Genomic DNA, 25,254 nt, shown 5'->3' with positions numbered 1-25,254 from the left:
TGTGTTTTTAATGGCAACAAAGAAGTTGACAGTGAAGTACTATACATAGGCCCCACAGACAATACTTCTTCAGGGGATCAATCAATAATCATCTTCAAGGGATTAGTTAACAAACAAAACAAACAAAACTATTGAATATCACCAGCCATCCTAAACACAATTAATTTCCAAATGTTTTCCTCCCTACAGAGGAGTCAGTGAGCAGCCTACCAGCCTGGGATCTCCCCACTGTCCCGGAGTCCCTTCTATCCACAGTGGGCGACCATGATGTAACACTTCCCGCCAATGTCACCAGCCCCTTTTCCACCCACCAATGGAACACCACTGTGCCCACGCGCAGAAACACCTCACGGCTGATGACCACATCAACTAGCAACATAAACACAACTCTATCACCCAGCACCACCTCAACTTTGCAGTTATCTACCACTAAAAAAGCACACACAACATCAGGAACTACCACAGGTTCAAGCCAGAACACTGTGATCAATGATGGTCTTCACCCGACAAAAGTAACTGCAATCACACCCTCAATGACCACTCTTACTGTGACTGCCACTGAAATGATAATGAAGGCAGAGACCACTGGGGACGCTGTTACAGTACCACCAGACATGACTACTGCAACAACCATGCAGCAAACAACAAGCCTGAAACTGTCAACAGCAGCTACAACTCTGCCTACAACCACTACAACCACACCTGCTACAACTACCACCACTACTACTGTCCCCCCAACCACCACCACCACCACTCCTCCAACCACTACTACAACTAGTTCACCTAAAACTACTACTATTGCTACAACCACAAATACCACTACCACAGCAACAACAGAAATACCTGTCACCACTGGGGTCAACCCGATATTAACCACACCATCTCCAACCACAACCACAAAACCTCTGTTTACTACCAGCACAGGGGAAAGTCCTCTCCCATGCAACATGACCAAGAAGTACTGGGTCAGAACAGGTACAAGAATTCAACCCTGCCTTAGAGTAAAGAAAATAAGATGAATGGCTAAAACTTCAGAGTTGTACAAAAACAATTAGATTAATGTACAATCAGGTAATGCATGTCCCAAATAATTTAAGTATAGTATAGTCTTCAGCCATTCTTCTAAAACAATTATTACAAAGTTGTGATGGATAAAAGTGAAATGCCATTTCAGGAGCTTACTATATCTGTTATGTCTCCAAGACATTATTACATGAAGTCTTACATGAGATTAAATAAAACTCACACAACAACAAGGTTAGGGAAAATAATTGTCCTGGTTTGATACTATGGTGAGGCTTAGGTTGGCAGCAGCTTTGTTAAGTGACCATGGAGAAACTTAACCAAAGGCCATTGTCCAAGCTCCTGTGTCCTTAAGTGTCCTTGTGTAAAATATTGAATCCCTACCAGTTCTATTGTGCTGTGCTGGATCAGTTAGGTAAGATATTATACAATTATTTGAGGCAATTATTGTATTCCAAGTTAGATATATCACAGAATAATAAAAAGCTCTGTTAGACAGTGTTGTACAGAGAGACTGAGCTCTGATCTTTTTCTTTGATAGTTTTGTCCATTGAGCTGCGAAGGAACCGTCTTGACATTATCCTGAAACAAAACCTCTCTAAAGGACTGAGCCATGCCCTGCAAAGAGCTCTGAATGACTCCTCAGCCTACGCACAGGTCAGTGTCTCTTACAGGTTCAACAAATCTTTGACTAATAAATGTGTGTCAGCAACTAGCAAAAACAATGCAATGGTTATTAAATAGGATAATAATTTGCATGAGTTCATGGATCAGTCTTTACTGAGTTATGAACTGAGTTATGAAATCATGATTATTTGGATGCATTCACACTGGTGAGAGAACATACACATAAGGCTATTAAATAAACATTAGTAACTAGACACAGGTGGATGGTTAATTATTTTTAGATCTTTATCTTGCTGTGCTCCTTCAATATACACTGAACAAAAATATAAACGCAACATTTTTCTTTTTGCTCCCATTTTTCATGAGCTGAACTCAAAGATCTAAGACTTTTTCTATGTACACAAAAGGCCTATTTCTCTCAAATATTGTTCACAAATTTGTCTAAATCTGTGTTAGTGAGCACTTCTCCTTTGCCGAGATAATCCATCCACCTCACAGACGCTCAGTGTACATTGCACCATTGCATTCAATATGCTAACCACCATCTCCCAAAAAGCATAGCCATCTGTGTGTCAATGTGTGTCAGTGTTAAATCAGTGCTGAAGGGTAGCTTGGCACATTGCATAGCAGCCTCTGCCATCAGTATTTGAATGGGGGAATGATGGTCTGAAGATTATAAAAGCGCTGTATTAGTGCAGCCTATTTACCATGTACAATATTCATCATCTATATAGAAATAACAATTTGAATAGTATGCTAAGTTTACGTAGAGAGGTTAATATACACAAACTCATACTAACACTATCAAGGAAATGGAAACTCAATGCAGAATGTATGCCTTTTGTTTTGTTTTCCTGAATCATAGTGGTGCAGTCAAGTTATCTTCCTATTCTGTTGCCCCATCAGGATTGTTTTTGTCTCTGTTTGATTTGTCCAACCTCTCTTTTGTTATTTTCCAACAGAACCTTATTTTTTTCTTCTTCTCTGTCCCTTCTTTTCTCTGAAATGATCACTCTTTCACCCTGTCCCTGTTTATCTCTCAATATTGCCTTCTCTTACTCAATCTCCCCTATCTGCCTGGTTTAAGTCAATAGATTTTCTGCCAACCTGTCTGTTGCACTGCATTTAACGCCTGCCTGTCTCTCTGTCCGTCAACCTGCCTCTCTTAATCCCGCGCTCTGTCTGGTTTCTGTCCTCATCTGCCGGCTTTTTCTATTTTTATCCAGTTGTTTGTGAGCCAGCACAGGGAGTGACTCAGTGTCTCTAAGCTCCACTCCACTTTCATCTGTGCTGCCACACACACACACACACACACACACACACACACACTATTGAGAGACAGCCGCATCACCTGCAAGGTATAAAATGATCTACAAATTAACCAGTGCTCACAGGAACACGTGATGGCAAAAATTTGCTTCAACAGGGAAAGGGATTGTCAAATGGCATGAAATTGGCATGCAGCAGTATTTTAATGTGTAACATAATTGAAAATGTGGTTAACTGTAATTGCTTATATATATATATGCATTTATGTACATAAACATATATATACAATATATAGATATAGATATATTTATATGTGTATATATACTACATACAAATATATTATAGAGCTCCGGGCATCACATGACTTGTTTTGTTTACGCCACCATGTTAGCAGGAAACCCGTTAGCAAAAATGAATGGCGCCAGTGGTTATTTCAAGCCGACAGAATTCACAGCCCACTTTAACTCCAAGGACATTGAATTCTATCATAAAAAACTAGACATATTCAATATAACTGACCCTTATAATGCCCCCGGGGTGCTTTCCGCAAGGATTGAAACAGCCAGGACGGACGGCGTACCCGACCTGCAGTATCCAGATATCTATAACTACCTCATCAACTTTCCTTCCTCGTTCTCTGGAGAGTCTTTGAAAGCATACAAAAGCCTGGAGGGGTACAAATGGATGAAATCTGGATTTGTGATGAATATTCAACTTTGGAGTCTACCAGCAAAAAATTGCTTTGTTGTCACTGGAAGGGTAAGTGTCACTTCATCCCCGGTCGCATTAGCAACTGTGTGCTTAAATACAGTACAAAAGTAGCACAAGCTAGCATTAACTAGCTTGTATCTTCTTATTTACCAAGGGTTGATTTAATGATCACTGTGAAAGGGATAGTACAGTTTTACAATATTATGGAAACGACTTAGTGCTGTTCACGGTGGGGACTGGATGATATTGTTTTCCTCTTCATGCCGTGAAGTGTTTTATGCCATATGTCAGCTATGTCAGAAAGTGACGCAGCTAGCACAGATTGAAATCAGACTTTACCTTTCTAAAGATACCACCGTTGATGCTTGCTTTTTTTTTTCAAGTTCAAACAAAGAGTGTCCTGATTACCTTATAGATTACACCGAGTTCTGTTGATTGTTAATGCTATTAGATAGCGGTGGCTAGCTGTGCTTCATGTAAACTCCAGGCACAACACTGAGAAGACAGTTATACGCCAACACCGATCATTTTTCTGAAAAGGATTATACAAAACCAACGCCAAATAATCCAGCTTCTTCTGACAGAAGTCATGCTGACTGTTATCTACTGCACATAGTACGCTTACTATTAATAACTATAAGTACCTCAGACAACCCCCACTACACACCCAATTAATTTAGAAAGGCACCACCTCTTGTTTGAAATTATGCTTTAATGAAAAACAGCAAATATCACGCAAGTACCATTACATTTTTATTTCAGGTGAATCAGGAATGGTCAGGTCAGGAATGATGCAGTTGTGTTAGGAGCACACTGCAATTGCACAGCTTGTTGAGTGCTGCTCAAATTTGTCAGCTGTGTTCAGGGTATGGCAGCATAACCATGGAAGAGAGGAAGAGATAGCTGTAACATCTAAAAGGGCAAGTGGGCCACACCAAATGAAGAATTTTTTAAAAGAGTGGAATATCAGCAAGGCAAGGACATCATTTTTAACAACACACAGCGAAAAGAAAGATCTTCTAAAGGCCACTGTCCCATTCCACAAGCTTTCCCATCTCTGACCCCTACTGAGCAAAATCAGCTCCCAAAAAACCCCTCCAAAAGCTGTACACAAGAGGGACAGATCATGAAGCCAGCTGTCCTCTCTGTTGTCAGAGAGTATGCAGCATCCTATGTGCCAAAAGCTGTCATTCTAGGTCTACTAGAACCCCTCACAAACCTTTACGACAAGCAGGCAAGGGATGTCAGCCTAGCAGTGTTACAAGACAGAGCAGAAGCACTGTTTGAACACATAACTGTGACCAAAGAACAGGTAAATCATTATTTAGGATTAATGTTGTTTAAAATAAAACCATGAGCTGATAATAGTCCATCTAAAATAATATATGCACTGCATGTGTATGATGTCAATGTAAACATCAGAGATGCATTTACTGGCTTATAAATGTAATTGTGTAATAGTTTGTGTAATCATCATATTTTCAGAGCAATATTGTAGAGGCACTCGAGCACAGCATAAGTCCGAAATCTGGTTTGAACAAAGAGGCGGTAGGATCACAGCATCTACCATCAGAGCAGCCACAAAGACAGACATTAGAAAGCCCTCAGTGTCCCTCATAAAAAAGATCTGCTACCCTGTGTCTCATAGCTTCACCACTGAGGCTAAGTTAAGGCAGATAAGCTTGTGTGCTAAACTTAAATTCAAACAACAAATTCGACTCAGCAATGTTTATCAAATAAAAATCTTTGTTCTGTGACATGTTTTTTTCATGTTAAGCATTAGTACTGTCTGAAATATATCTAAACTCATTTATTGTGTTTTCCAGATGGGGTTGTAAGCATGAGGAGTTGGCAAAAAAATCCAGCCTGGTAGAAACGGCTGGATCCAGGATTTCACCTGTACACCCATTTATTTTTTTCTGCTCCAAAAGTGGCAGCAGCAGCAGCATTTGCCGGGGAGGTTCAGCAGTTGTGCTACTGTCGAGAGCCTCAAGAGGGGAACATGTCTGCGCATCAGGTTTTTGTTTAGTTAAAAAGTTTCACCAAACTTGCCTTCACATGAAAATAATGTTTAAACAGTGGATCTGTCCAAGCTGCAGAAAAATAATCAATTCACAAAAAAAACTAAAAAAATAACTTGGGTAAAAGTTTTGTAAAGGAATTAATGACCCGGCTTTTTAGCTTTATGTATTGTATTTGAGAAATAAAAGGCTAACAAACAAGAATTTCCTTCTGATGTTTATTAGTCACACTTGCAATCATGTGGTAGGAGTTACATCACCCTATATTTGGTATGGGATCACTGAAAGGGTACAACTGATTCAGAGACATTTGTAAGAGCACAACATACTTTAATACTTAATTTTGTCAAGGTAAATCACATCATTTTCTCTGTCAATGTAAGTGACCTATGGGGACAGTACTTTGCAAAACAGTGTATTTCTGATGTAGAACTCCAATGACTCTTTCAGTGTGTATCCTTAGTGATACTAAGCATCTTGTGCTATCTGTTTCTTGCCACGAGTGAATGCTGGAATCTTTAATTCAGCTTAGTAAGAATGGATGGACTCACTGACATTAAAACCTTTGCCTGCCAAAACAAGGTCTCCTGGAAGCAAATTAGTTAAAAAAATACTTTGCTCTTAAATGAACTTGTCACCGGTGCGGCCTCCCCATCCCTTGGAAATAAAACAAATGGAACCTTGTAGGCAAATGACAATTAAATATTTCATTGTATGGTGTGACTTGTATGTTGAATAACATTGAGCACTGGCTAATAAGTTGCTTGGTTTCTCAATACTCTACATATTTAAAAACAGTCAATAATGCAAACTGTCTTTTCAAAGTTACTGTTCCTAAATGCATATGGATGAGATTTTCTTGAGGATTCCCTATAGACTTGGCACTAGTCTACAGTACATTACACTGACGCAGTGTTTGAAAAGCTTTGAAACAGTGGTTGAATCAATGCCAAAATAATAAGCCAAAAAGTCAAAAGAAAGATTTTCAAAAAAACAGAATATTAACCTTCTTATCATTGTTTTGTAGACTCATCTCACTCAGTCCAATTCTATTCATTTTTTCTTTTAACAACATATTTTCAGTCCTCAGAGCTTGGCATTCAGTCTCAAGATATTTAATGCGTTTCATACAGTTTTCATTGGAACATGGTTTAGTTGATAGATCATTATTCCCATTAAGAACAGGCTGTAAATCATTTTTGAGTTCTTCGTGGGTAGATTCATTCACAGAGGATTGCCCCCGTAAGAATATGGTCGGTAGTTGGATGCATGCTGCTATCTTGAGGACAATCTGATGGAAGAGTTACCGCTGCCACTGATGACTTCTTTGCCTGCTTTCTTCTTTTGGGTTTGCTCTCCCGCATTCTTCTTCTTCTCTTCTCCAGGGATGGTACATGTTTGAAAATGGATGGGACATAGTCGGGTGACAGAGGATTATCACTCTTTTTCCCTAAAACGTAGCGGAAATTCATACTTAGAATCCCAACATTACAGTATTGCATACGGTAGCTAGCTAGCACGCTAGTAAGGTAACGCAGAAGTTGAAGTTGACAACTTCGCCTCGTGATCAATAAACAAAAGGCCAAAGAAATGAATAAGAGATTGCGATAAGAAGGGTGGTATTCTGTACCTGATATGAAGTGGTTGCTACACAAGCGGAATCCATTGCTTTTGGGCTCCCATTGTTCAGTTTTCTTCTGATCGCTCCATGCCCATTTTATGGCAGTTTATGGCAATTTTTTATGTATTTCGGGATCTTTATGGAATCCGACAGATAACATCCCCTTTGGCATGTCGCCGATTATTCTGGCATCCCAACTGCATTTTTTAATTCAAACATAGCCTATCCACCTCAGTACGCTTCCAAGCAATATTACAGGGACCACAACAAAAAATTGCAGGTGAAAATTTTACATCCAGGAATTTAGAAGACTTTACAACCGACTATTGGTATAACAATATGGCAAATTAATTGTACTTACTCCGGCTATTTACTGTCTTTCACCTAGATGGAGGAAGAAAACAGGAAAAGAAAAGATGGGATGCGATACAGCTCCACCAAGAATGTTGTGTTTTTTTCTAGAAAAATAAACTAAAGCTTGGTGTAGTTCCAGAAATACAAGCCTTGAAGGTCTTTGATAGATTACTTATATAGTCTTACTCCTGTACATTGTATTGTATCTAAAAATAAAGCATTTATTAGAAATTATGCTTTACACCTGATTTATTCCCTGATACTGTTTGTCTAGTCCTTCTTTGAAGTGTTTTGCTTTGCAATGAGAACACAAATCCTCAAGACATACTGGTAGCACCATGTTTTTAAGATATACTGTATATTCACAGTCTCTTTTGAAACACAGATGTAAGTGTAGTAAAAGAAAAAGTCTTAAACTTGAATTTTTTCTCTCTTACAGGTTGAACGTGATGACTGCAGTCCCCACAATGTGACGTTAGGATACTACGTGACAAGTGGCAAAACTGTTTACATTTCACCCTTTGTGGTTGAGGCACTGAATGTTTATGGTTTTGACAAGCTACTGTCAGACATCAGGCAGCACACCCCATTGGTAAAGGCAGTTCTTGTTCCTGTGGCTACCTGGATGCCCACTCCAAGCATTCACCTGCAGCTGAAAACAGGTGATGAAAAGTCATGGAAAATAAGATAAGATCAAAAGTTGCACAATAGAATCTTGATATGGAGTGTAAAGTGATAAGAGGTTAGAGATGTGCAAAGAGAGTCAGGAGAGAGTATGAGCAGAGGGTGAGCAGAGAGATAGAACATGCAATGAGAAAATAGGGAGATTCAGGAAAAGAGGATAGCAGAGATTATTTAAAAAAAAAATCTGATAACTTGTCTGCTCTCCATTTACTCTTCTCTGATACCCTAAATCCCATACCAACTCCCATGATTGCAGAGCAAAGCCAAATTGGGCCATTTATTTAGTCAGCCCCTTAAGCCTCTTAAAAAAAACACATTTCAGCACACACACACGCACACACACACGCACACACGCACACACGCACGCACACACAAACACACACGCACATACACAAACAACAACAACAACAACAATCAGTGTCTTTATTATGGCCAAATTACATATTTTCTTGCTTGTACTGTATAACATGCAGCTCTGGGTGTAGGCACTTGAGGCAAGAACAACAAATTTGCATAAGATTACCAATTGGGTAAATACTGCTCTGTGTCTGCAATGTTTTGCAGATGAGACCAGTGGTATTTTTTTTGCCTTTTAGAGATGTAGCCTGCACTAATCAGCACCACCGTGTTTGAAAATAGGTCACTTCATTGTTCCACCTCTTCTTTCCCAGTTTTTGTGCAGGTTTTTAAGACTAGCGGAGAAAGACAGAGTATTGGGAGATAATGGTGGGCAAATGCAAAGGAACTTTAATAACCTTCTCCATAAACCACCATGGTATGAGGCTGTGTAATGGTGACAGACAACTACTCTTTTAGTTGTTCTTATTGTAGATAGAGGTGATAATCCCCTTTCTCTGTCACTGCTATGGGTTCAAATGTCACGTCTATCTAGAGCATTACTTTCATTAATGCACAAACACAGCCCCAGATACAAATTTAAATTACATTTTTATTAAGTAGATTGTCCAAACAGGCTCAAATAATTTATATTTCCCAGTGCTTCATTTAGTAGTTCTCTACTGTATTGAGACCAACCAACAAGAGTTGTGCAACAGACATTAATCCAATTCCCAGGCGCAGCTGAGGTTCAACACGTTACAACAGCAACTTGCATATTTATGTTTCAACAGCAACAAAAATAAAAGTCCTTGGAACAAAAAAATAGTAACAATAAGTAATTTTTCATACAGTGCCAGTACAGAAAAAAAGTCACTAAACACACACCAGCTCATTTGACATAGGGTTAATAGTAATGAAAGGCATAATGAGATTTCCCCAAAAAATATTGTATTGACCAATATTAAAATATTCCCTCTTAATCATCAATCATAATCCACCAAATTCCTCACTTGGAGGGAAGTATGTGCCAATAAAAGAAGGAGGATATAATTATCGACCATCAAATTTTGCATGCCATTAGCTTGTATGTGTTGAGTGATAAGGCAGTGGCAAATTACTTCATTTATATTATGTGCATTTTTTTACCTCATATGGCAACCGACGGCAAGTGCTTATTTTGGACCCTGTTAGGTTGTATATGATTTTGTCATGTAGCCATAGATGATATAAACTAAAGTACATGGTATTCTTGTGAAGTTGGTGCTTTAATTGATGTGGCCACTGGGGAAGAAAAATAAGTTCATTACATTACATCTGATGTAATGTGTCCTTTTAAAGTTATTGTGACAAACATGTTAGCTAACACTTTCCTCTTTACACATGCAAGCAGCAACTTTTGTATTCAACTAGGGGCCTATTCATTTAGTTTCTTAGGACAAAGATATGCTCCTAGTGACAAAATTCTCCGAAATTCTTAGAATCATGACATTTTCTTTTCAGCTGAAAACAGGTGATGAAAAGTCATGGAAAGTAAGATAAGATCAAAAGTTGCACAATAGAATCTTGATATGGAGTGTAAAGTGATAAGAGGTTAGAGATGTGCAAAGAGAGTCAGGAGAGAGTATGAGCAGAGGGTGAGCAGAGAGATAGAACATGCAATGAGAAAATAGGGAGATTCAGGAAAAGAGGATAGCAGAGATTATTTAAAAAAAAAATCTGATAACTTGTCTGCTCTCCATTTACTCTTCTCTGATACCCTAAATCCCATACCAACTCCCATGATTGCAGAGCAAAGCCAAATTGGGCCATTTATTTAGTCAGCCCCTTAAGCCTCTTAAAAAAAACACATTTCAGCACACACACACGCACACACACACACACACGCACACACGCACACACGCACGCACACACAAACACACACGCACATACACAAACAACAACAACAACAACAATCAGTGTCTTTATTATGGCCAAATTACATATTTTCTTGCTTGTACTGTATAACATGCAGCTCTGGGTGTAGGCACTTGAGGCAAGAACAACAAATTTGCATAAGATTACCAATTGGGTAAATACTGCTCTGTGTCTGCAATGTTTTGCAGATGAGACCAGTGGTATTTTTTTTGCCTTTTAGAGATGTAGCCTGCACTAATCAGCACCACCGTGTTTGAAAATAGGTCACTTCATTGTTCCACCTCTTCTTTCCCAGTTTTTGTGCAGGTTTTTAAGACTAGCGGAAAATTCTCCGAAATTCTTAGAATCATGACATTTTCTTTTCCCCTTAAAGTTATTTACAAAGCATCTTAGCCCTTAACAGAGCTCCTAAGGTGAAAAACTGGAGAAGTGAGGAGGACTTTTAAGAGACTTAGGAGTTTCTCAAGCAGAGGAGAAAATGGCGGAAAGACAGAGAGATAGGAGAAATGTTCTCCAAATACTGAAACAATGACTTAATTAAACGCTACAGATTGGATCGTCAAGGGTCATGTTTGTGGTAGATCTCATTAGAAATGTGCTCACATCTCCCGCTCAAGGCAACACCGCAATATCACTGGAAATGAAAGTGATCACAACATGAAGATATTTGGCAACTGGAGAAATGCAACAGTGCAGCAGTGATGACTGGGTCTATCGCAACCGTCAATCAGCAGGGTGATCACAGAAACAATTAAAGTGCTCATATTGTGATGCAATTTGTTTTGTATCCAGAAAACTGATAAAAGCTGAGCCATTTTCCCTCATTAATTTCAATTGGATTAAATAATAAAATTACCAGAGTGGTGAATAAACATGAGCAAATAATTATAACTATCAGCTACTGCTCAAGTGGGCATGTGTTTTCAAACATTTGTAGGCTACCGTACCATATAGTATGGTTTACAATTTACTCAACAGATGTTTATTACATAAAACAGTGTTCATAATTACACAATGTCTGACTAGATTCTATGATGGCCGATCGCTTTCACTGTCATTCTATGCCCATTATCACGAAGAGGATTAATTTTTCATTTTTAGATCAACTAATCACAGCTTTTGAAAGAATATAGAATTTTAAAAGCTAAGTTAGGAGCTAAGTTAGGAGCTCTCTGAGAGTCTAGCTGTTAGGCGACAGCGCTAACTTTTTGAGTGACTTTCATACGTGGCTTCATTTTCGTAAACACAAACAAAATCAAATTGAGTATGCACAGAATGAGTGTAGGCACTCTGTAATTGGAGGAATATAAGGTTACAAGTACAACCGTCCCACCTAATTTCATTTGAGATTAAAAACAAAGTTAAGACCATTACAGAAATATAATGATGAAAATACAGGGGGAAAAAAATTAAAGTAGAAAATCTACTCTAGTTTTGAGTACTCTCAGCTGCCCTGTTGGTGTCTACTTTTCCCAGAGCAATTGTCCTGAAACCATGTCAACTCCTAGAAATATATTAGATTTGTTAAGTTAAACTACCTCTCTTTCCCCCTAGTGTTGAGGTTCGTCGGCCCAACAGATAACATCATCTCCTGCAATTTTGTCGAAACTTTGGAGCAGAGACTGGGGAACGCATTTGAAGAGGCTCAGGATAAAGTGCTGGAGACCTACAACAGGCTCACTGTGGAGGTACTACATGGGTTCATTGAGGCTATTTTTTGTGCAAAATTACGACAGCTATGTCATATTTACATAAAACACTCTAATCATGTCAATGTGTAAACTCACAACAATAAAAACATATTACGTACCTATAACATTGTTGGCATACTGTTGGTCTTCTACTGTGCAAGTGCCTTCCTTACAGAACACATAAAATTGCACTTACTTTTTCAATAAAAGGTCACAAGTCAGACAGGTTTGGTAGCAATTAATACTTAAAGGGGAGTGCTTGTGGCGGCTCATTATTATATATTTCTGGACTCACAATCTATTTATCATTTTTCCCCTTTTGTTCTCTCATCACTACAGGATTTACATGCACCCTCCACATGAATCATAAAGTAGGGCTCAGCAAGCAGAGGCAGATAGGGTCAATTTATAATTCATCCCATATACCCAAATATTAATGTGCATGGAAAAATGTGATGGGAATTTCGAGTATCTTCAGTCTTTATCCTATGGTGACTCGCATTATTTTCGGAGCATGACACAGGCTTTATTTAAGAAGAAAAAATAACATTGTTTATTTAAAGTGTCATGATGTCTCTGTTATGCATTTATGGGCAGAAATATGTGTTAGTAGAAACTGAATGTTTTACATTGTGTGGGGTAAATTGAGCCAGTTGTTGAACTTACACTATCATACGGCAATAAAGTTAAGTTTGTTTCTCTAGTAAGAAAAAAAAAAAGGACTTCCCTGTATGTAGCTATAGCTATTATTTTAGTACAGAGTGGTCCAAATAAAAATACCATAATCATAGCATTGTAAATGAAAATAGCTTTAAAGTAACAAGTAAATATTTACATTATGAAATAAAGTAGCACGTTAACCTAAATAATAATAATATTATCAATCTTTTCTTATTTTTCACATGCAGTTACAAATTTATCTCAGGGTCTTGTTCACGAGTGAGGGTAAAATGGATTGTGAGATTGACAGGCGAATTGGTGCAGCATCAGCAGTAATGCAGGCATTGTACTGGACCGTGGTGGTGAAGAGGGAGCTGAGCCTGAAGGCAAAGCTCTCGATTTACCAGTCGATCTACGTTTCAACCCTCACCTATGGTCATGAGCTTTGGGTAGTGACCGAAAGAATGAGTTTGTGGATACAAGCGGCCGAATTGAGTTTCCTTCGGAGGGTGTCTGGGCTCAGCCTTAGAGATAGGGTCAGGAGCTCGGAGATCCTATCTCTAAGGCTGAGCCCAGGGGGGAGCTCAGAGTAGATCTGCTTCTCCTTTGTGTTGAAAGGAGCCAGTTGAGGTGGTTCGGGCATCTGGTTAGGATGCCTCCTTGGCGCCTCCCTTTGGAGGTTTTCCGGGCACGTCCAACTGGGAGGAGACCCCGGGGCAGAGCCAGAGCTCGCTGGAGGGATTATATGTCCCGTCTGGCCTGGGAACGCCTCGGAATCCCCCATGAGGAACTGGAAAATGTTGCTGGGGAGAGGGACGCTTGGGTCACCTTACTGAGTAGGCTGCCACCGCGACCCGGCCCCGGATAAGCGGAAGAAAATGGTCTATGTGTCCACCAGCCACAGTGGCAAGTGGACACAAAAGTTAATTTCCAACCCTGCTGTACATGCCCAACAGCTTTAAAGGCCAGGTAGACCATGACTACTTTGGCCATAGTTAACAAGTCCTCCACTTCATCCATGTAAAATAAAGCAAAAACTTAATAATTAAGTTCCCTATTCCCTATGTACTTCGCAGATATTTAGTATCATAGCATTATATATTTCATAATTATATTTAAATTATGTCTATGCCCTCTGCTGCCTGTTTGTGTTTGCTGTAAATAATGAAATGGAAAAAAAACATTAAAATTGAAGTAATGTGTTTTTGTGTCTATCCTAAGATCCAGAATGTGTTCCAGGAGCCAGGCACGCCATCAGTCTCTCTGGTGTACGTTGTGAAGAACCAGGATGCGATTCTTAATGGGACAATTTCCAGTGGTCTCCTCAACCAACTGACTGCAGAGCTGGTGGGATATTTTCTGTTCTACCCACCCCTGGTCATTGCTGAACGTAAGTCAAACCACAATGCACCATAAGGTTCTAAGAGACAAGGTTGACACATAGATTTAGCTAATGATAGTATTTGACTAAGTTCTCAGTTCTTGTAAATTGGCTGCCTTCATTTCTTATGTTGCAGAAATTCATTCGGCAGTGCACAGTACCACATAATTTACCATATTAATTCATATTAAAGGTCCCCTGTGAAAGTTGAAAAAAAAAAAAAAGTTAACAATTAGCCTACTGCTTCTCACCAAGATGCATTCTTTGTAAATTGAGGTCAAAATGACATCAAAAATGGTTAAGGATTTCTTTCATATTCTAGAGAGTCGGCATTTGACTACCTGGGATTAAAACATGTTAGACATGGGTATTTAGAACAAAAAAAGTAATTTTTCATAAAATAAATTCTTAATTTAATTTATTTTATGAGTCACCATCTAACTAAAAATCTGCTACTGCTGGTCTGAACATCAAAAGTAGCAAAACAACAATTTTCTATGAAATTGTATTTAAAAGAAAGATCTCTAGTTACAATTAGTTATTTCTGATAAAAATAAAAATCAGAGAGAGTAGAGTCTGTCAGCAAGAAAGACTTTTTTCCATCCAGTCACATGTGAGGCTGGTCATTAATGAGCGTAGGGATTTGTCAGCATTACATGATTTCTATTTTCCCTGAAACAAATAATATACATAGTTCATATCACACCAAAAACGTATTTGGGTTTAGAATGAAGTCGCAACCAGGTTATCAGTAATTCTAAATGCAAATAATGAACAAACAATTTTAAGACCATCACTAATGGGTGGACTGTGTACCCAGACACTGTCCTATCCCAAAAAACCAATAACCAATAAATCGTCAAGAGTTATTAAATATTGACTGAGCATTAAAATTTTAACCGGTGCAATATTTCTAGCCTTTAAATAACATAACAAAGAGTACAGTCTAGACCTGCTCTTTCTGTAAAGTGTCTTGAGATAACTTTGGTTATGATTTGGCGCTATACAAATAAAATTTGATTTGATTTGATTTGATTTCGATTTAGCCTTTACGGTACTGGCATGCATTGCAAATTATTTGCAGCATTTCGATGTGCGTTATCCGGTTGCAACTCGAATGTACACATACAGCTGGAGAAAATGACGCTAGGTGATTAAAAAAAAAATATCACCTATTATTTGCCACCTAGATGTCTGCAATCGAATACTATGAATAGCCTACAGTAGTAATACAGCCTTGAGATCATGTCATGAGGGGCTTGTTGCATTTTGCAATAAATCTTGTCAATCTTTAATAGTAAATAAGTGCCATAGTTTAATCAAACGAAGAACATTATATCAATTTAAAGGGAAGCAATGTCCAAAATCTACATTTTTTTTACAAGGTAACATAGTAGGCTAGGCTTTTTGTCTTGATGATTTAGTTCAATGGTTTAAATGGTTTTCCAGAGTGTAGCAGCACAGACAGCACAGCCAGTGGTAGTGCAGATGAGTTGCAAGCAGCAGAGCCAGGATTAGTAACGGAAACAGGGCGTGCGTGTGAGTGTGTGAGAGAGAGTTTGGTAAATGAGAGTCCTGTATTTTGTGTATGTGTGTATGAGATTGAGCGAAAGAGTTTTATTTTTTCTGATGAGATAAACAATTTAATTATGGCCATAAAATCAACAACCCCCTGCTGCCCCTGGACCCCCCTACAAGGTCTGAGGTAAGCCCCACTTGTATTTGGCTAAGTCCCAGATGTTTTCAAGTCCTAAAAATGCCCCTGGTTTGTTCTTTCCACTGGCTTAAACTTTAAAGGTGTATTTAATCGTGACTTTAATACACAGTTAAAAAGACAATTGTATTAGTGTGAGAAGGAAGATAACTGGATAAAATAAAATTGTAGAATTAGAAATGTCACAATTATGGTTATGTCCTTTGGGAGATGTACATTTTACATGTGGGGACAGGGGGGTTATCCAATTGGACCATCCCCCTTGTTAAAAATTGACAAATCACCTAGTGATTAACTCCGAACTGCCACTAAGGGCACTGAAGTGCATCTGATATCAATAGTTGTTGCAGTCTGAGTCGAGCAGGTCCGCAGCAGCAGGTGGTCTGCAGCAACGATCCCCAGGAACCTATAAGACAAGGGAGCGCCCGGGAAGATATATGGAACAGTGGAAAGAAATAAAAAAAAATAAAAATGCCGGCCTGGGTCCGGTTTATGTAAGAAGAATGACTAAAATCCACCTTGTAAATAACAATATGCCTCTCTAAACAGGCTCTTAAAGGGAATGAGCGCTGACACTCTGAAAACACGCCTAGGAATATTCCAGGGATTTAAGCCAACCTCTGTGCGCCTTGCGCCTCGTTTTGTGCCCAGATCGTGCGCCATGTAACTAGCAAAGGTGCGTCAGACATGCCCTAAGTCACTTTAGACTGTGAACCTTCTGCTGTCTAAATAAGGGCCCTCTGTGCTTTTTGCATGTGGGTGTATATGATGACGTCATCCCTGACGCATCACCGTTACGTCAACTTTATTTATAGAAAAGTCAACTTAAAAAAATCAGAAGTCGTGCAAACCCTAGTGTGTGTTTGTGTGAATGTGTGTGTCTATGCCGTGTGTGTGTGTGTGTGTGCTTAGTTTAACTCCGCCATGCTAGCGCATATGCGCATGTAGGTATGACTCTTGAACAACACAGGTGCGTTTGCATGTAGCCTACTGCACGTGGCTGAACTTAGACATGCACTAACAGATGTGTGACTATTTATGGTCAGGGATTCAAAAAGAAGTGAAGAAAAAACATTAGAGGAGATGTTTATCTAAATGTGGAGCCTAGTAACAGTCTGTATTGCATGGATTGCATGGCAGAGTTGAACTAAGCACACAAAGAAGCACATACGTACACATTTGTTGGACTTTTATGAAATAATCAGCCATAAGTGCGTTGTGTAGTCAGTGACACTGATCCCGTGCCATAGTGTGTGTGCACGTGCATGTGTGTGAGAGAGACATGGGCTGGATCCCAAGTCTCTAAAATTGCCTCACTTGCATCTTTTACCTACCTACCTATCTACCTAACCCTAACCCACTCGGGATGGCAGGCGAGGAGAAAGGAAACGAGTAAATGTGTTTCAAGGCCCAATCCCAATCTCCATCCTAAAGCCTAAGCACTGAACCCTCACAGACTTTAATGACGTCAGAAATTAAATGCGTGAGTCCGTTAGGACTTGATAACTGTATTAAAACGAGGAATGGAACAAACTATAATGACATCACACGTTGCCTGGAAACAAGATGTGTCATTAAATAGTTAGAAAAAAAGCCAATCTCCAGTATGTAATTGTGTATCTAACTATCAAAGCAAAACTGAAAACATAAACATCTCTAAAACATGCAATAAATAACCACCACAGTGATTAACTACATGTTTTCACTTCCAGTTAAACTTATTTGAGGTTGTTCAGCACTAAGCACTCACACATTTAGCAGGGATGAGCCTCAAAGTCCGTGAGTTTGGAGATTGGGAATGGGCCTTAGGGACATGAAACGTCCTTTCCTCTGAAGCGTCACATGAAGCAATGTCCGTTTATGATGACGGTGTCAGCTGCTCACAGCTGGATCAGCTGTCATTTGGCTTTAATAGTTGTTTGTGTCTGCACACATGCAGATTAATTATTAGTATTATAGTATTGGTATTAATTTAATTAATTTAACAAATACCTGCAAATGAAGAACAGGCTGCAGTCTGTGTTTACATTGTGTGCTGCTTAAAACCATACAGACCTCTTCTACTGCACTATGCTTTTTTTAATTATTTATGGAGTCATATACATTATGTAAACAATTTATTAGACTAAACATTTTCAGTAAAATAGAAATCATGTTATGCTGATCTTATTGTTTTCATCTGTATTAATTAGTTTCACTGTTTATCCCCTGTGTATATAGTCTTTGTCTTCCCTTGTTTCTTTGCTAGTTCATCGTTGTTGTTTCTGGTTTGGATTGCCTTGTTTCCTTGTGGCTCACACTGGCTCTCATTTATCAATCTTGCGTGAAAACGGTTGCAGATCTGATTGCAGAATTGGTCTCACGACAGGACACACGTGTGATTTATGAAACATTCGTGTCTGACCAATCCCAGCGTACGATTGATCTGGTCTTGATAAATGCGGTGGCTGAATTTGATCGTCATTAACATGTTACGCCCTTAAATATTCCTGGTTCGGAGGCCTCGCCCACTGAGGTCAAACATGGAGAGAAGAAACACTGGCAAGAAAAGAAACTTTTCCGAGATGTTAATCGGCATCCTCAGATCTGAGGTGGAGCAAAACAAAGATGTGCTTTTTGGCAGTCTGAAAACTGGAATTAAAGGAGCTCATAAAAGAGGATAACGGAGGCAGTCAACAGCGTTGCCGTACAGGAACGGACTCCGGCTGAGGTTTGATTAAAATTCTCAATAACTTACAAATTTCTTACAAATAATTAGGCTTACACATGTTACATGGGTATACATTTCTATTGTATGTTTAAATGTTTCAGAGCCAGGTACCAGCAGTATGTCGGCCAGGTCTCCTCCCCAGACCCACCGAGTCAGGCTGCAGAGAGCGAGCGCATGCCCTCTGCCCCCCGTGCTGCGCTGGCTCAGTTGTCGGCACACTTGAGGCAATAAATAACACATTAAAAGAAATAAACGAAACCCTAAAAAAGCCTTAATAAAATGTTTAAATGACTAAATGTTGTCCATTGTCTGTGTTTAGTATGCCTTTAGCCAATTTCACCTAGGATACTTCATCACATTACTGATTAAATACTGCAGCGCGTTTGCAGAAGTTTGAGGTATACTTTGCATTTTAAAAGCGATTAATGGGGTCCTGTCTCCTCCGTATAGCCCCCAGTGGAGGCTGTGCTGGCCACGGTTCCCTGGGCATTGGCTCCTCTGGCTGCGCCGGCACATCAAAAGGCACTCCATTTACTAATGCAATGTTGTGCAAAACTGAACAGGCCAAAATAATGTCGCACACTTTCTCTTGGGTATACAGCAGCGTTCCCCCCGCTGGTCCAAGACAGAGCCACCTGCCCTTGAGCAACCCGAAGCAGCGCTCCACTGTGACCCGTGTGCATGTGTGCGCACTGTTGAACCTGCGCTCAAAAACAATTGCACAATTTTACCATAGGCTATTTTGAGTTAATTTGCAAACACAGATTTCTGCTTGTATTTATTATTATTTCAAATTGTAATGTGCAATAATTAGTTGTCATGTTTAGGCTATCATATTTATTTTATTTTACAAAAAAAGTGGTATCAGTAAAATGTGGGCTTTAAAAAAAAAAAATCATTTTGTTTTATTCGTTTTAAGAATCCGTTTTGATCTGTTCTGAATATGTGGCTGCGTATGCTTAGATGACAGCTGAGGTTTGTTTAATATTTATTTTCAGACTCAGCCAGATTTTGCTGTGCTGCACCGCAAATCCACAGACTCAGATTTGCGTACACAAGCGCAGACCTGACGTGAGATCTGATCGTAGCTTCCGCTCACGTCCAAATTGATGAATGCCGAAGCTTGCTTGGAAATGGTCGTACGCACGGTTTTCTACCGTACGTTCGTTTGATAAATGAGGGCCACTGTGTTTCTGTTTTTCCTTGGGATAATTTTTTACCTGGACTTCAGTAAGGCTTTTTGTTCTACCATCATTCAGCTGTACAGTAAAATTTCTTAATGCTTGGCCACCCTACTCACTACCTTGGGTATAGGGCATCACAAGGAGTCACTAAGAAAGTACGGGAACCATGGGCCAGGGTCAGTCAGTGTGCCATGTGATAAATGCTAAAACATAAGGGATCTCATGAACAAACTATGATTTTAAAAGACAAAATATGCAGCCTAAATAACAGTTTACTGACCTGAGGAAACACCAAACACTGCCAACAGCCAGCAAGGCAGGAGCATGAGCACTTTACAAAGGCGGCAGGTGCCTTATATAACTTGGCCCTGATTAGGAGGTTGGTGGAGGAGGAGTCAGGCATGGGGCTGCGCTAACAAACAACGACTGCACTACACAATATTCGGGGAACCTAACATGATGTACGAACCAAAGGAGCATTCCCTAACACATTAGAATCAAGATCACAACACAGTTTTCTGTAAAATGGATGATTATGACATAATGAGGGGGAAATGTTGCCGCTTGCAACACAGTGAATGGGAGCTAATTTTTGTATTCCAGAGAGAGAAGCAGATGATTTAATATAATACAGAGTATGATCTCAACCTGCTCTTTGTAAAGTGTCTTGAGATAACTTCAGTTACGATTTGGCGCTATATAAATAACAATGAATTGATTGATTGAGTTTTTTTCAAAGGCTGGGCAATTGTACATGAGTTTGTTACTGCCGACAATACCGATAGAGGTTAAATTAAGGTTTGACATACAAATCAATTGCGGACCTATCGGATAGATAGATAGACGTACAGCATGGTTTGAAAAATTAACAATAAGCCAAGCAAGCAAACTACAGGCAAAATGTATAAAAAAGGGCTTTTTGTATATATATTTGGGCAGTAAAGATTTCTTGTATCTGTCCTTGTGACAGTGAAGCTGAACCAATCTGTAGGAGAAAGTCCTCCACTGTCCTAACTAAATGCGTTAAGTTTGCAGCCAATGATGAGCCGGCCTTCTTGATCATTTAATTAAGTCTGTTGACATCATGGGCTCCTCAAGTACACCAGCACACCACAACATGGTACAGTGCAAATGGTCAAGGAATGTACTGTTAGGGTTAACTACAGTAGGTACTGACCAAATTGTGTCCAGTTAGAGTATTTTTTTCTTAAGTATTGTCATACTGTATACTGCCTTATTGGAAATCTAGTGAAATAAATATATTTCGTTTCTCAGACATCACATTATAAATTATTCAAAGTAAAAACTGATGACTGCAGCAGCAGTGCACACATATTGACTCATTGAAAATGTAGGTAAAAGCCTATAGACCCCATGTATGACCCACTTAAGCTCTGTTTGTATTTCTTTCCAGCCTCTAATGCCATCTGTGAGATTTTAAAAGGGCAAACAGCTGGAAAGCTCTAATCATCTGAATTATGCCATAGGCAATCTATTGCCCATGCCTGAATCAGCTAATTTTAGCCTGCATAGATTAGTATCTGTTTGTGCGTGCTCTCATCATCCAGAGAGTTTAAAGATCACACACCACATGTCCATATCAAAATCCACTTTGCATCAACAAAGAATCAATGTCTGTTCCCTTAAAAAGCAGGTTATTTTACTAACGAGTAAAAATTTGTGAAGTATTCATATAAAATGAAATAGATTACTGATCAGTTGAAGAACAGCTGTACATTTTCGTTAACACAACTGTAAAAGTATACAGGCATTTGTTTGTTTGACATGTTAACTGTGGTTATACCCAGAGGGGGGATTACAAAAGTGACTTACTTTAGATTTAACAATAATAATAGTTTTTCCTGTAATCTCATTCACCATTTCCTGATATTAAACTCGTTTAAACTGTTTATTATAAAGCTTCTATAGACTTGTGACATGTTAGTTTAATGGTGGCATGACTGTTTATGTCAGCAAAAGCACAACAAGAAATTTAGGAAAAGAAATGCCAAAGATATGTTTTAAAAACATTTCCCCTTTCTATAATTTGTCCAACAGAAAACATGCTATGTTTAGTTTTTAACTTTAAAATGTCCTGCCATGTACTTTTCCCACACTTTTCACAATTGTTTAGAAAAACATTATCAATTTAAATAACTTTATCAAAATATTTATTAAAATAATTTCTGACAATATGAGAAATAAATTAGTTTTATCCTTTAAACCTTTTATCTTACAATCATTTCTTATTGGGGAACGTCTTCATTTTACCTAATTTTTGGAATTGTGTAACATTTTCAAGCTGTTGTGTTAATAGATGCCTAGGGCAAACTGTAAATAATCACCTCCTCTGCAGATCCATCACTAAGACACAAACATTCTGCTGTCACATTCACATGACTTCCATGGATCCCTTAAAATGTTGGATCAAATTGATTATGTCTTGACTTGCTTGACTCAGGAGTATTAAAAGGCACCAATCACCAATTGAATATATATTTAGTACATCATTTTTTCTTTCTAATTTTCATGTTGATGCTATGAAATAGAAATCTGCTTCCCGTGTTCTGTACAAAAGGGCATTATTGAGTTAAATGGATGCTAATTTGAGGTCAGAGAACGTTTTTAATATATTTAAATACTTTTAAAATTTCTTCAAACTTGGGGGGATTAACTAAGAATGAATTGCGGCCGCTGATAGCACCATAAATTGTGCATCATTTGCACATGCTATCTGCTTTTTCTCACTCCCAAGGTCCAATTCACAAAGAAAATTGCACGAAAGATATTCGAGTCCAAACACGCACATAAAGTTTTAGAGATCCATGCAGTTTGCTCTTGTTTTGTGTCTGACTGTGAAGAGGAGTTGTGCTCTCATGCATTAATTGAGCTGACACTGACGGAAACACTGACGGAGCTCAACTCCATCCATCGATCAATGATAAGCAGAAAGAGGAGGGGGCAGCTCTTACAATTTAGTTCAGACTCGGCAAGTGTTTTACTACGTACGCAACAGCTTTGGGTCGTAATAATAACTTTTATTTATATAGCACCTTTCAAGAAACCCAAGGTCGCTTTATATGGGAGATCACACAAAAACAAATAAACACAAGTACAAAGAAAGAAAGCAAAGTGAGCTGGTTAACATTTGTTATTGATTTTAGGTCTTGAGAAGTTGTTTATATGAGTGCTTGTTGCATTGCGGTTCTCAGGGAGAGAGGGTCGGGGCTGCCACACTGAAGGCTCTCTCCCCAAAAGTCTGCAGACGTGTGTAGGGAATGGGGAGTAGGCCCGTGTCTGAGGACCGTTGATTCTGGCACAGGATATAGGGGGAGAGGAGTTCAGAAAGGTACTGTGAGGCCAGGGCATGAAGGGATTTGCAGGTGAGAGGGAGGATTTTATAGGAGATGTGGGACCTGACTGAGAGCCAGTGAAGGTGGATGAGGTTGCTATGTGTTGCCAGGGCTTGGTGCAGTTTAGAACCCTGGCAGCACAATTGTATACATACTGGAGCCTTTCCAGGGATTTGCTCGATATCCTGGACAGGACTCCAGACTGCAGTAGTCCCGACGGGAGGTAATGAAGGCATGTATGAGGGTCTCTGCCACGGAGTCAGGGCTGGTCATGGATGATGATCAGAGGTAGAATGCAGATTTTGTGACTGATTTCATATCTGACTGGAATGAGAGGGTGGAGTCCAGGATGACACCCAAGTTGCGGACTTTTGGGGATGGGCAGATGGAACAGCCGCCCATGTCGACAAGGATATCTCCAACCTTCCTGAGCAGTGCCTTGGGTGCCACAACCATGAGCTCTGTTTTGTTGCTCTTTGGCTTGAGAAAATTAGATTACATCCAGTTTTTTATGTTTTGCAGGCAGGTGACAAGTGACTGTGGGGGGAGATTAGTGGATGGTTTGGTGCTGAGCTACAGCTGAGTGTCATTGGCTAAGCAGTGAAAGCTGAAGCTATGATAGAGGATGATCTGGCAGAAGGGGAGCATGTAAATGGTGAAGAGGAGGGGTCCAAGGAAGGAGCCTTGGGGCACACCTTGGTTGACACATGAGATTGAGGTGATTTTGATGAGGATGGCTTCTGCACTATGGTACGCTCTGAAGCCAGATTGGAGAGGTTCAGAGAGCTCATGGTTGGACATGTGCTGTTGGAGTTGAGCAGCAACTACTCTTTTCAGGATTGTACTGAGTTAGATATGGTTGGAGATCAGCCTGTAGTTAGAGAGGTCATCAGGGTCTAGGCCTGTTTTTTAAGGTTGGGAGTCAATCAATCAATCAAATGAATCAAATTTTATTTGTACAGTGCCAAATCATAAGTATGTCCTTGTTGCAACAACAACATATGTTCTTGTTACATCATCATCAACAACAATAACAACAACAACAGACAATACATATGGTTAAAAAGCCACTAATAATGGTACAAATGTGTGTAAAATTAGCATGAACTGCATAGTAATGAAGTGAAGGTAGTGACTGCTGCCATTTTGAAGGTGGATAGTACGATGCCAGAATGGAGGGAGGGAGGGAGTTGATGATGTCCATGATCATGGGCACAGGGTGGGTATGCATGCCTTCACCAGTGATGTGAGCATGGGGTCCAGAGAGCAGGTGAAAGGAGAGGCAGGAATGCAGCGGGGGAAAACGAACCCTGAGTGTGGCCAGGTGTCAAAAGCTGCTGGTTGATGGAGTCCACTTTGGTGTCGAGGAGAGCTGAGGTCAAATAGGTGGCTATTGTGTTGGTTAAAGCTGGTGCACTCACTGCCTTGATGTTTCTGAAGGTGTGTTTTTTGCTGTGACTGGGCAGTGGAACAGGAATGGTGAAATAAATGTCATGATGATCGGATACAGCTAGGCACTATAGGCAGGATAGAGATATGCCAGTGGAACATATCAGGTCAAGAGGGTGACCCTTGGCGTGTGTGGGACCTTGCACGTGCTGAATGATATTGAAACAGTCCAGCGGTGACAGAAATTCCGCTCCGAGGGTGCAGCAGCTGGAGTCCACGTGGATGTTGAAGTCACTGAGGAGGAGTGTATTGATCTCCTGGTTATAATAATAATGACAAAAATTATTTACAGACTGTATTTAGTGACAATTACATTTTATTGTTCACACAAAAGGTGGAATTGTTGTCATGATCACTGGAAATATTTTTACTCTAACTGTGAACTCTGGCATTTGTGAATTATTTCCTCTTTGCCATGAGTTTCATTTTCATAGAAAGGGGCCAAATTTACCCAGAATGTCTGCATAATGAATCATTTAAATAAGTGCAAACAGCACCAGAGCACAGAGATGCTATTTGCTCTGCAGCACTGTTTCGGGTGCATTTAAT

The 25,254-nt window shown here is 39.5% G+C and overlaps 1 protein-coding gene across 2 annotated transcripts in view; it reads left to right on the top strand.

The window, feature by feature from the left end:
• kiaa1549la (KIAA1549-like a) overlaps positions 1-25,254 on the top strand; it is a 133,709-nt gene that overhangs the window by 49,072 nt on the left and 59,383 nt on the right. For both annotated transcript variants that reach the window (XM_069685614.1, XM_069685613.1), the window contains exons 3-7: positions 190-975; positions 1,565-1,680; positions 8,066-8,288; positions 12,118-12,251; positions 14,136-14,304. In XM_069685614.1, coding sequence (XP_069541715.1) covers positions 190-975; positions 1,565-1,680; positions 8,066-8,288; positions 12,118-12,251; positions 14,136-14,304 — 1,428 coding nt within the window. The remainder of the gene's footprint in view (positions 1-189; positions 976-1,564; positions 1,681-8,065; positions 8,289-12,117; positions 12,252-14,135; positions 14,305-25,254) is intronic.

The sequence above is a fragment of the Semicossyphus pulcher genome, unplaced genomic scaffold (assembly GCF_022749685.1).
Source record: "Semicossyphus pulcher isolate SPU_LCO1_2020_fin unplaced genomic scaffold, fSemPul1.0.p SCAF_8, whole genome shotgun sequence".
Classification (NCBI taxonomy): Eukaryota; Metazoa; Chordata; class Actinopteri; order Labriformes; family Labridae; genus Semicossyphus; species Semicossyphus pulcher.
This window is presented reverse-complemented; position numbering and strand designations above follow the sequence as displayed.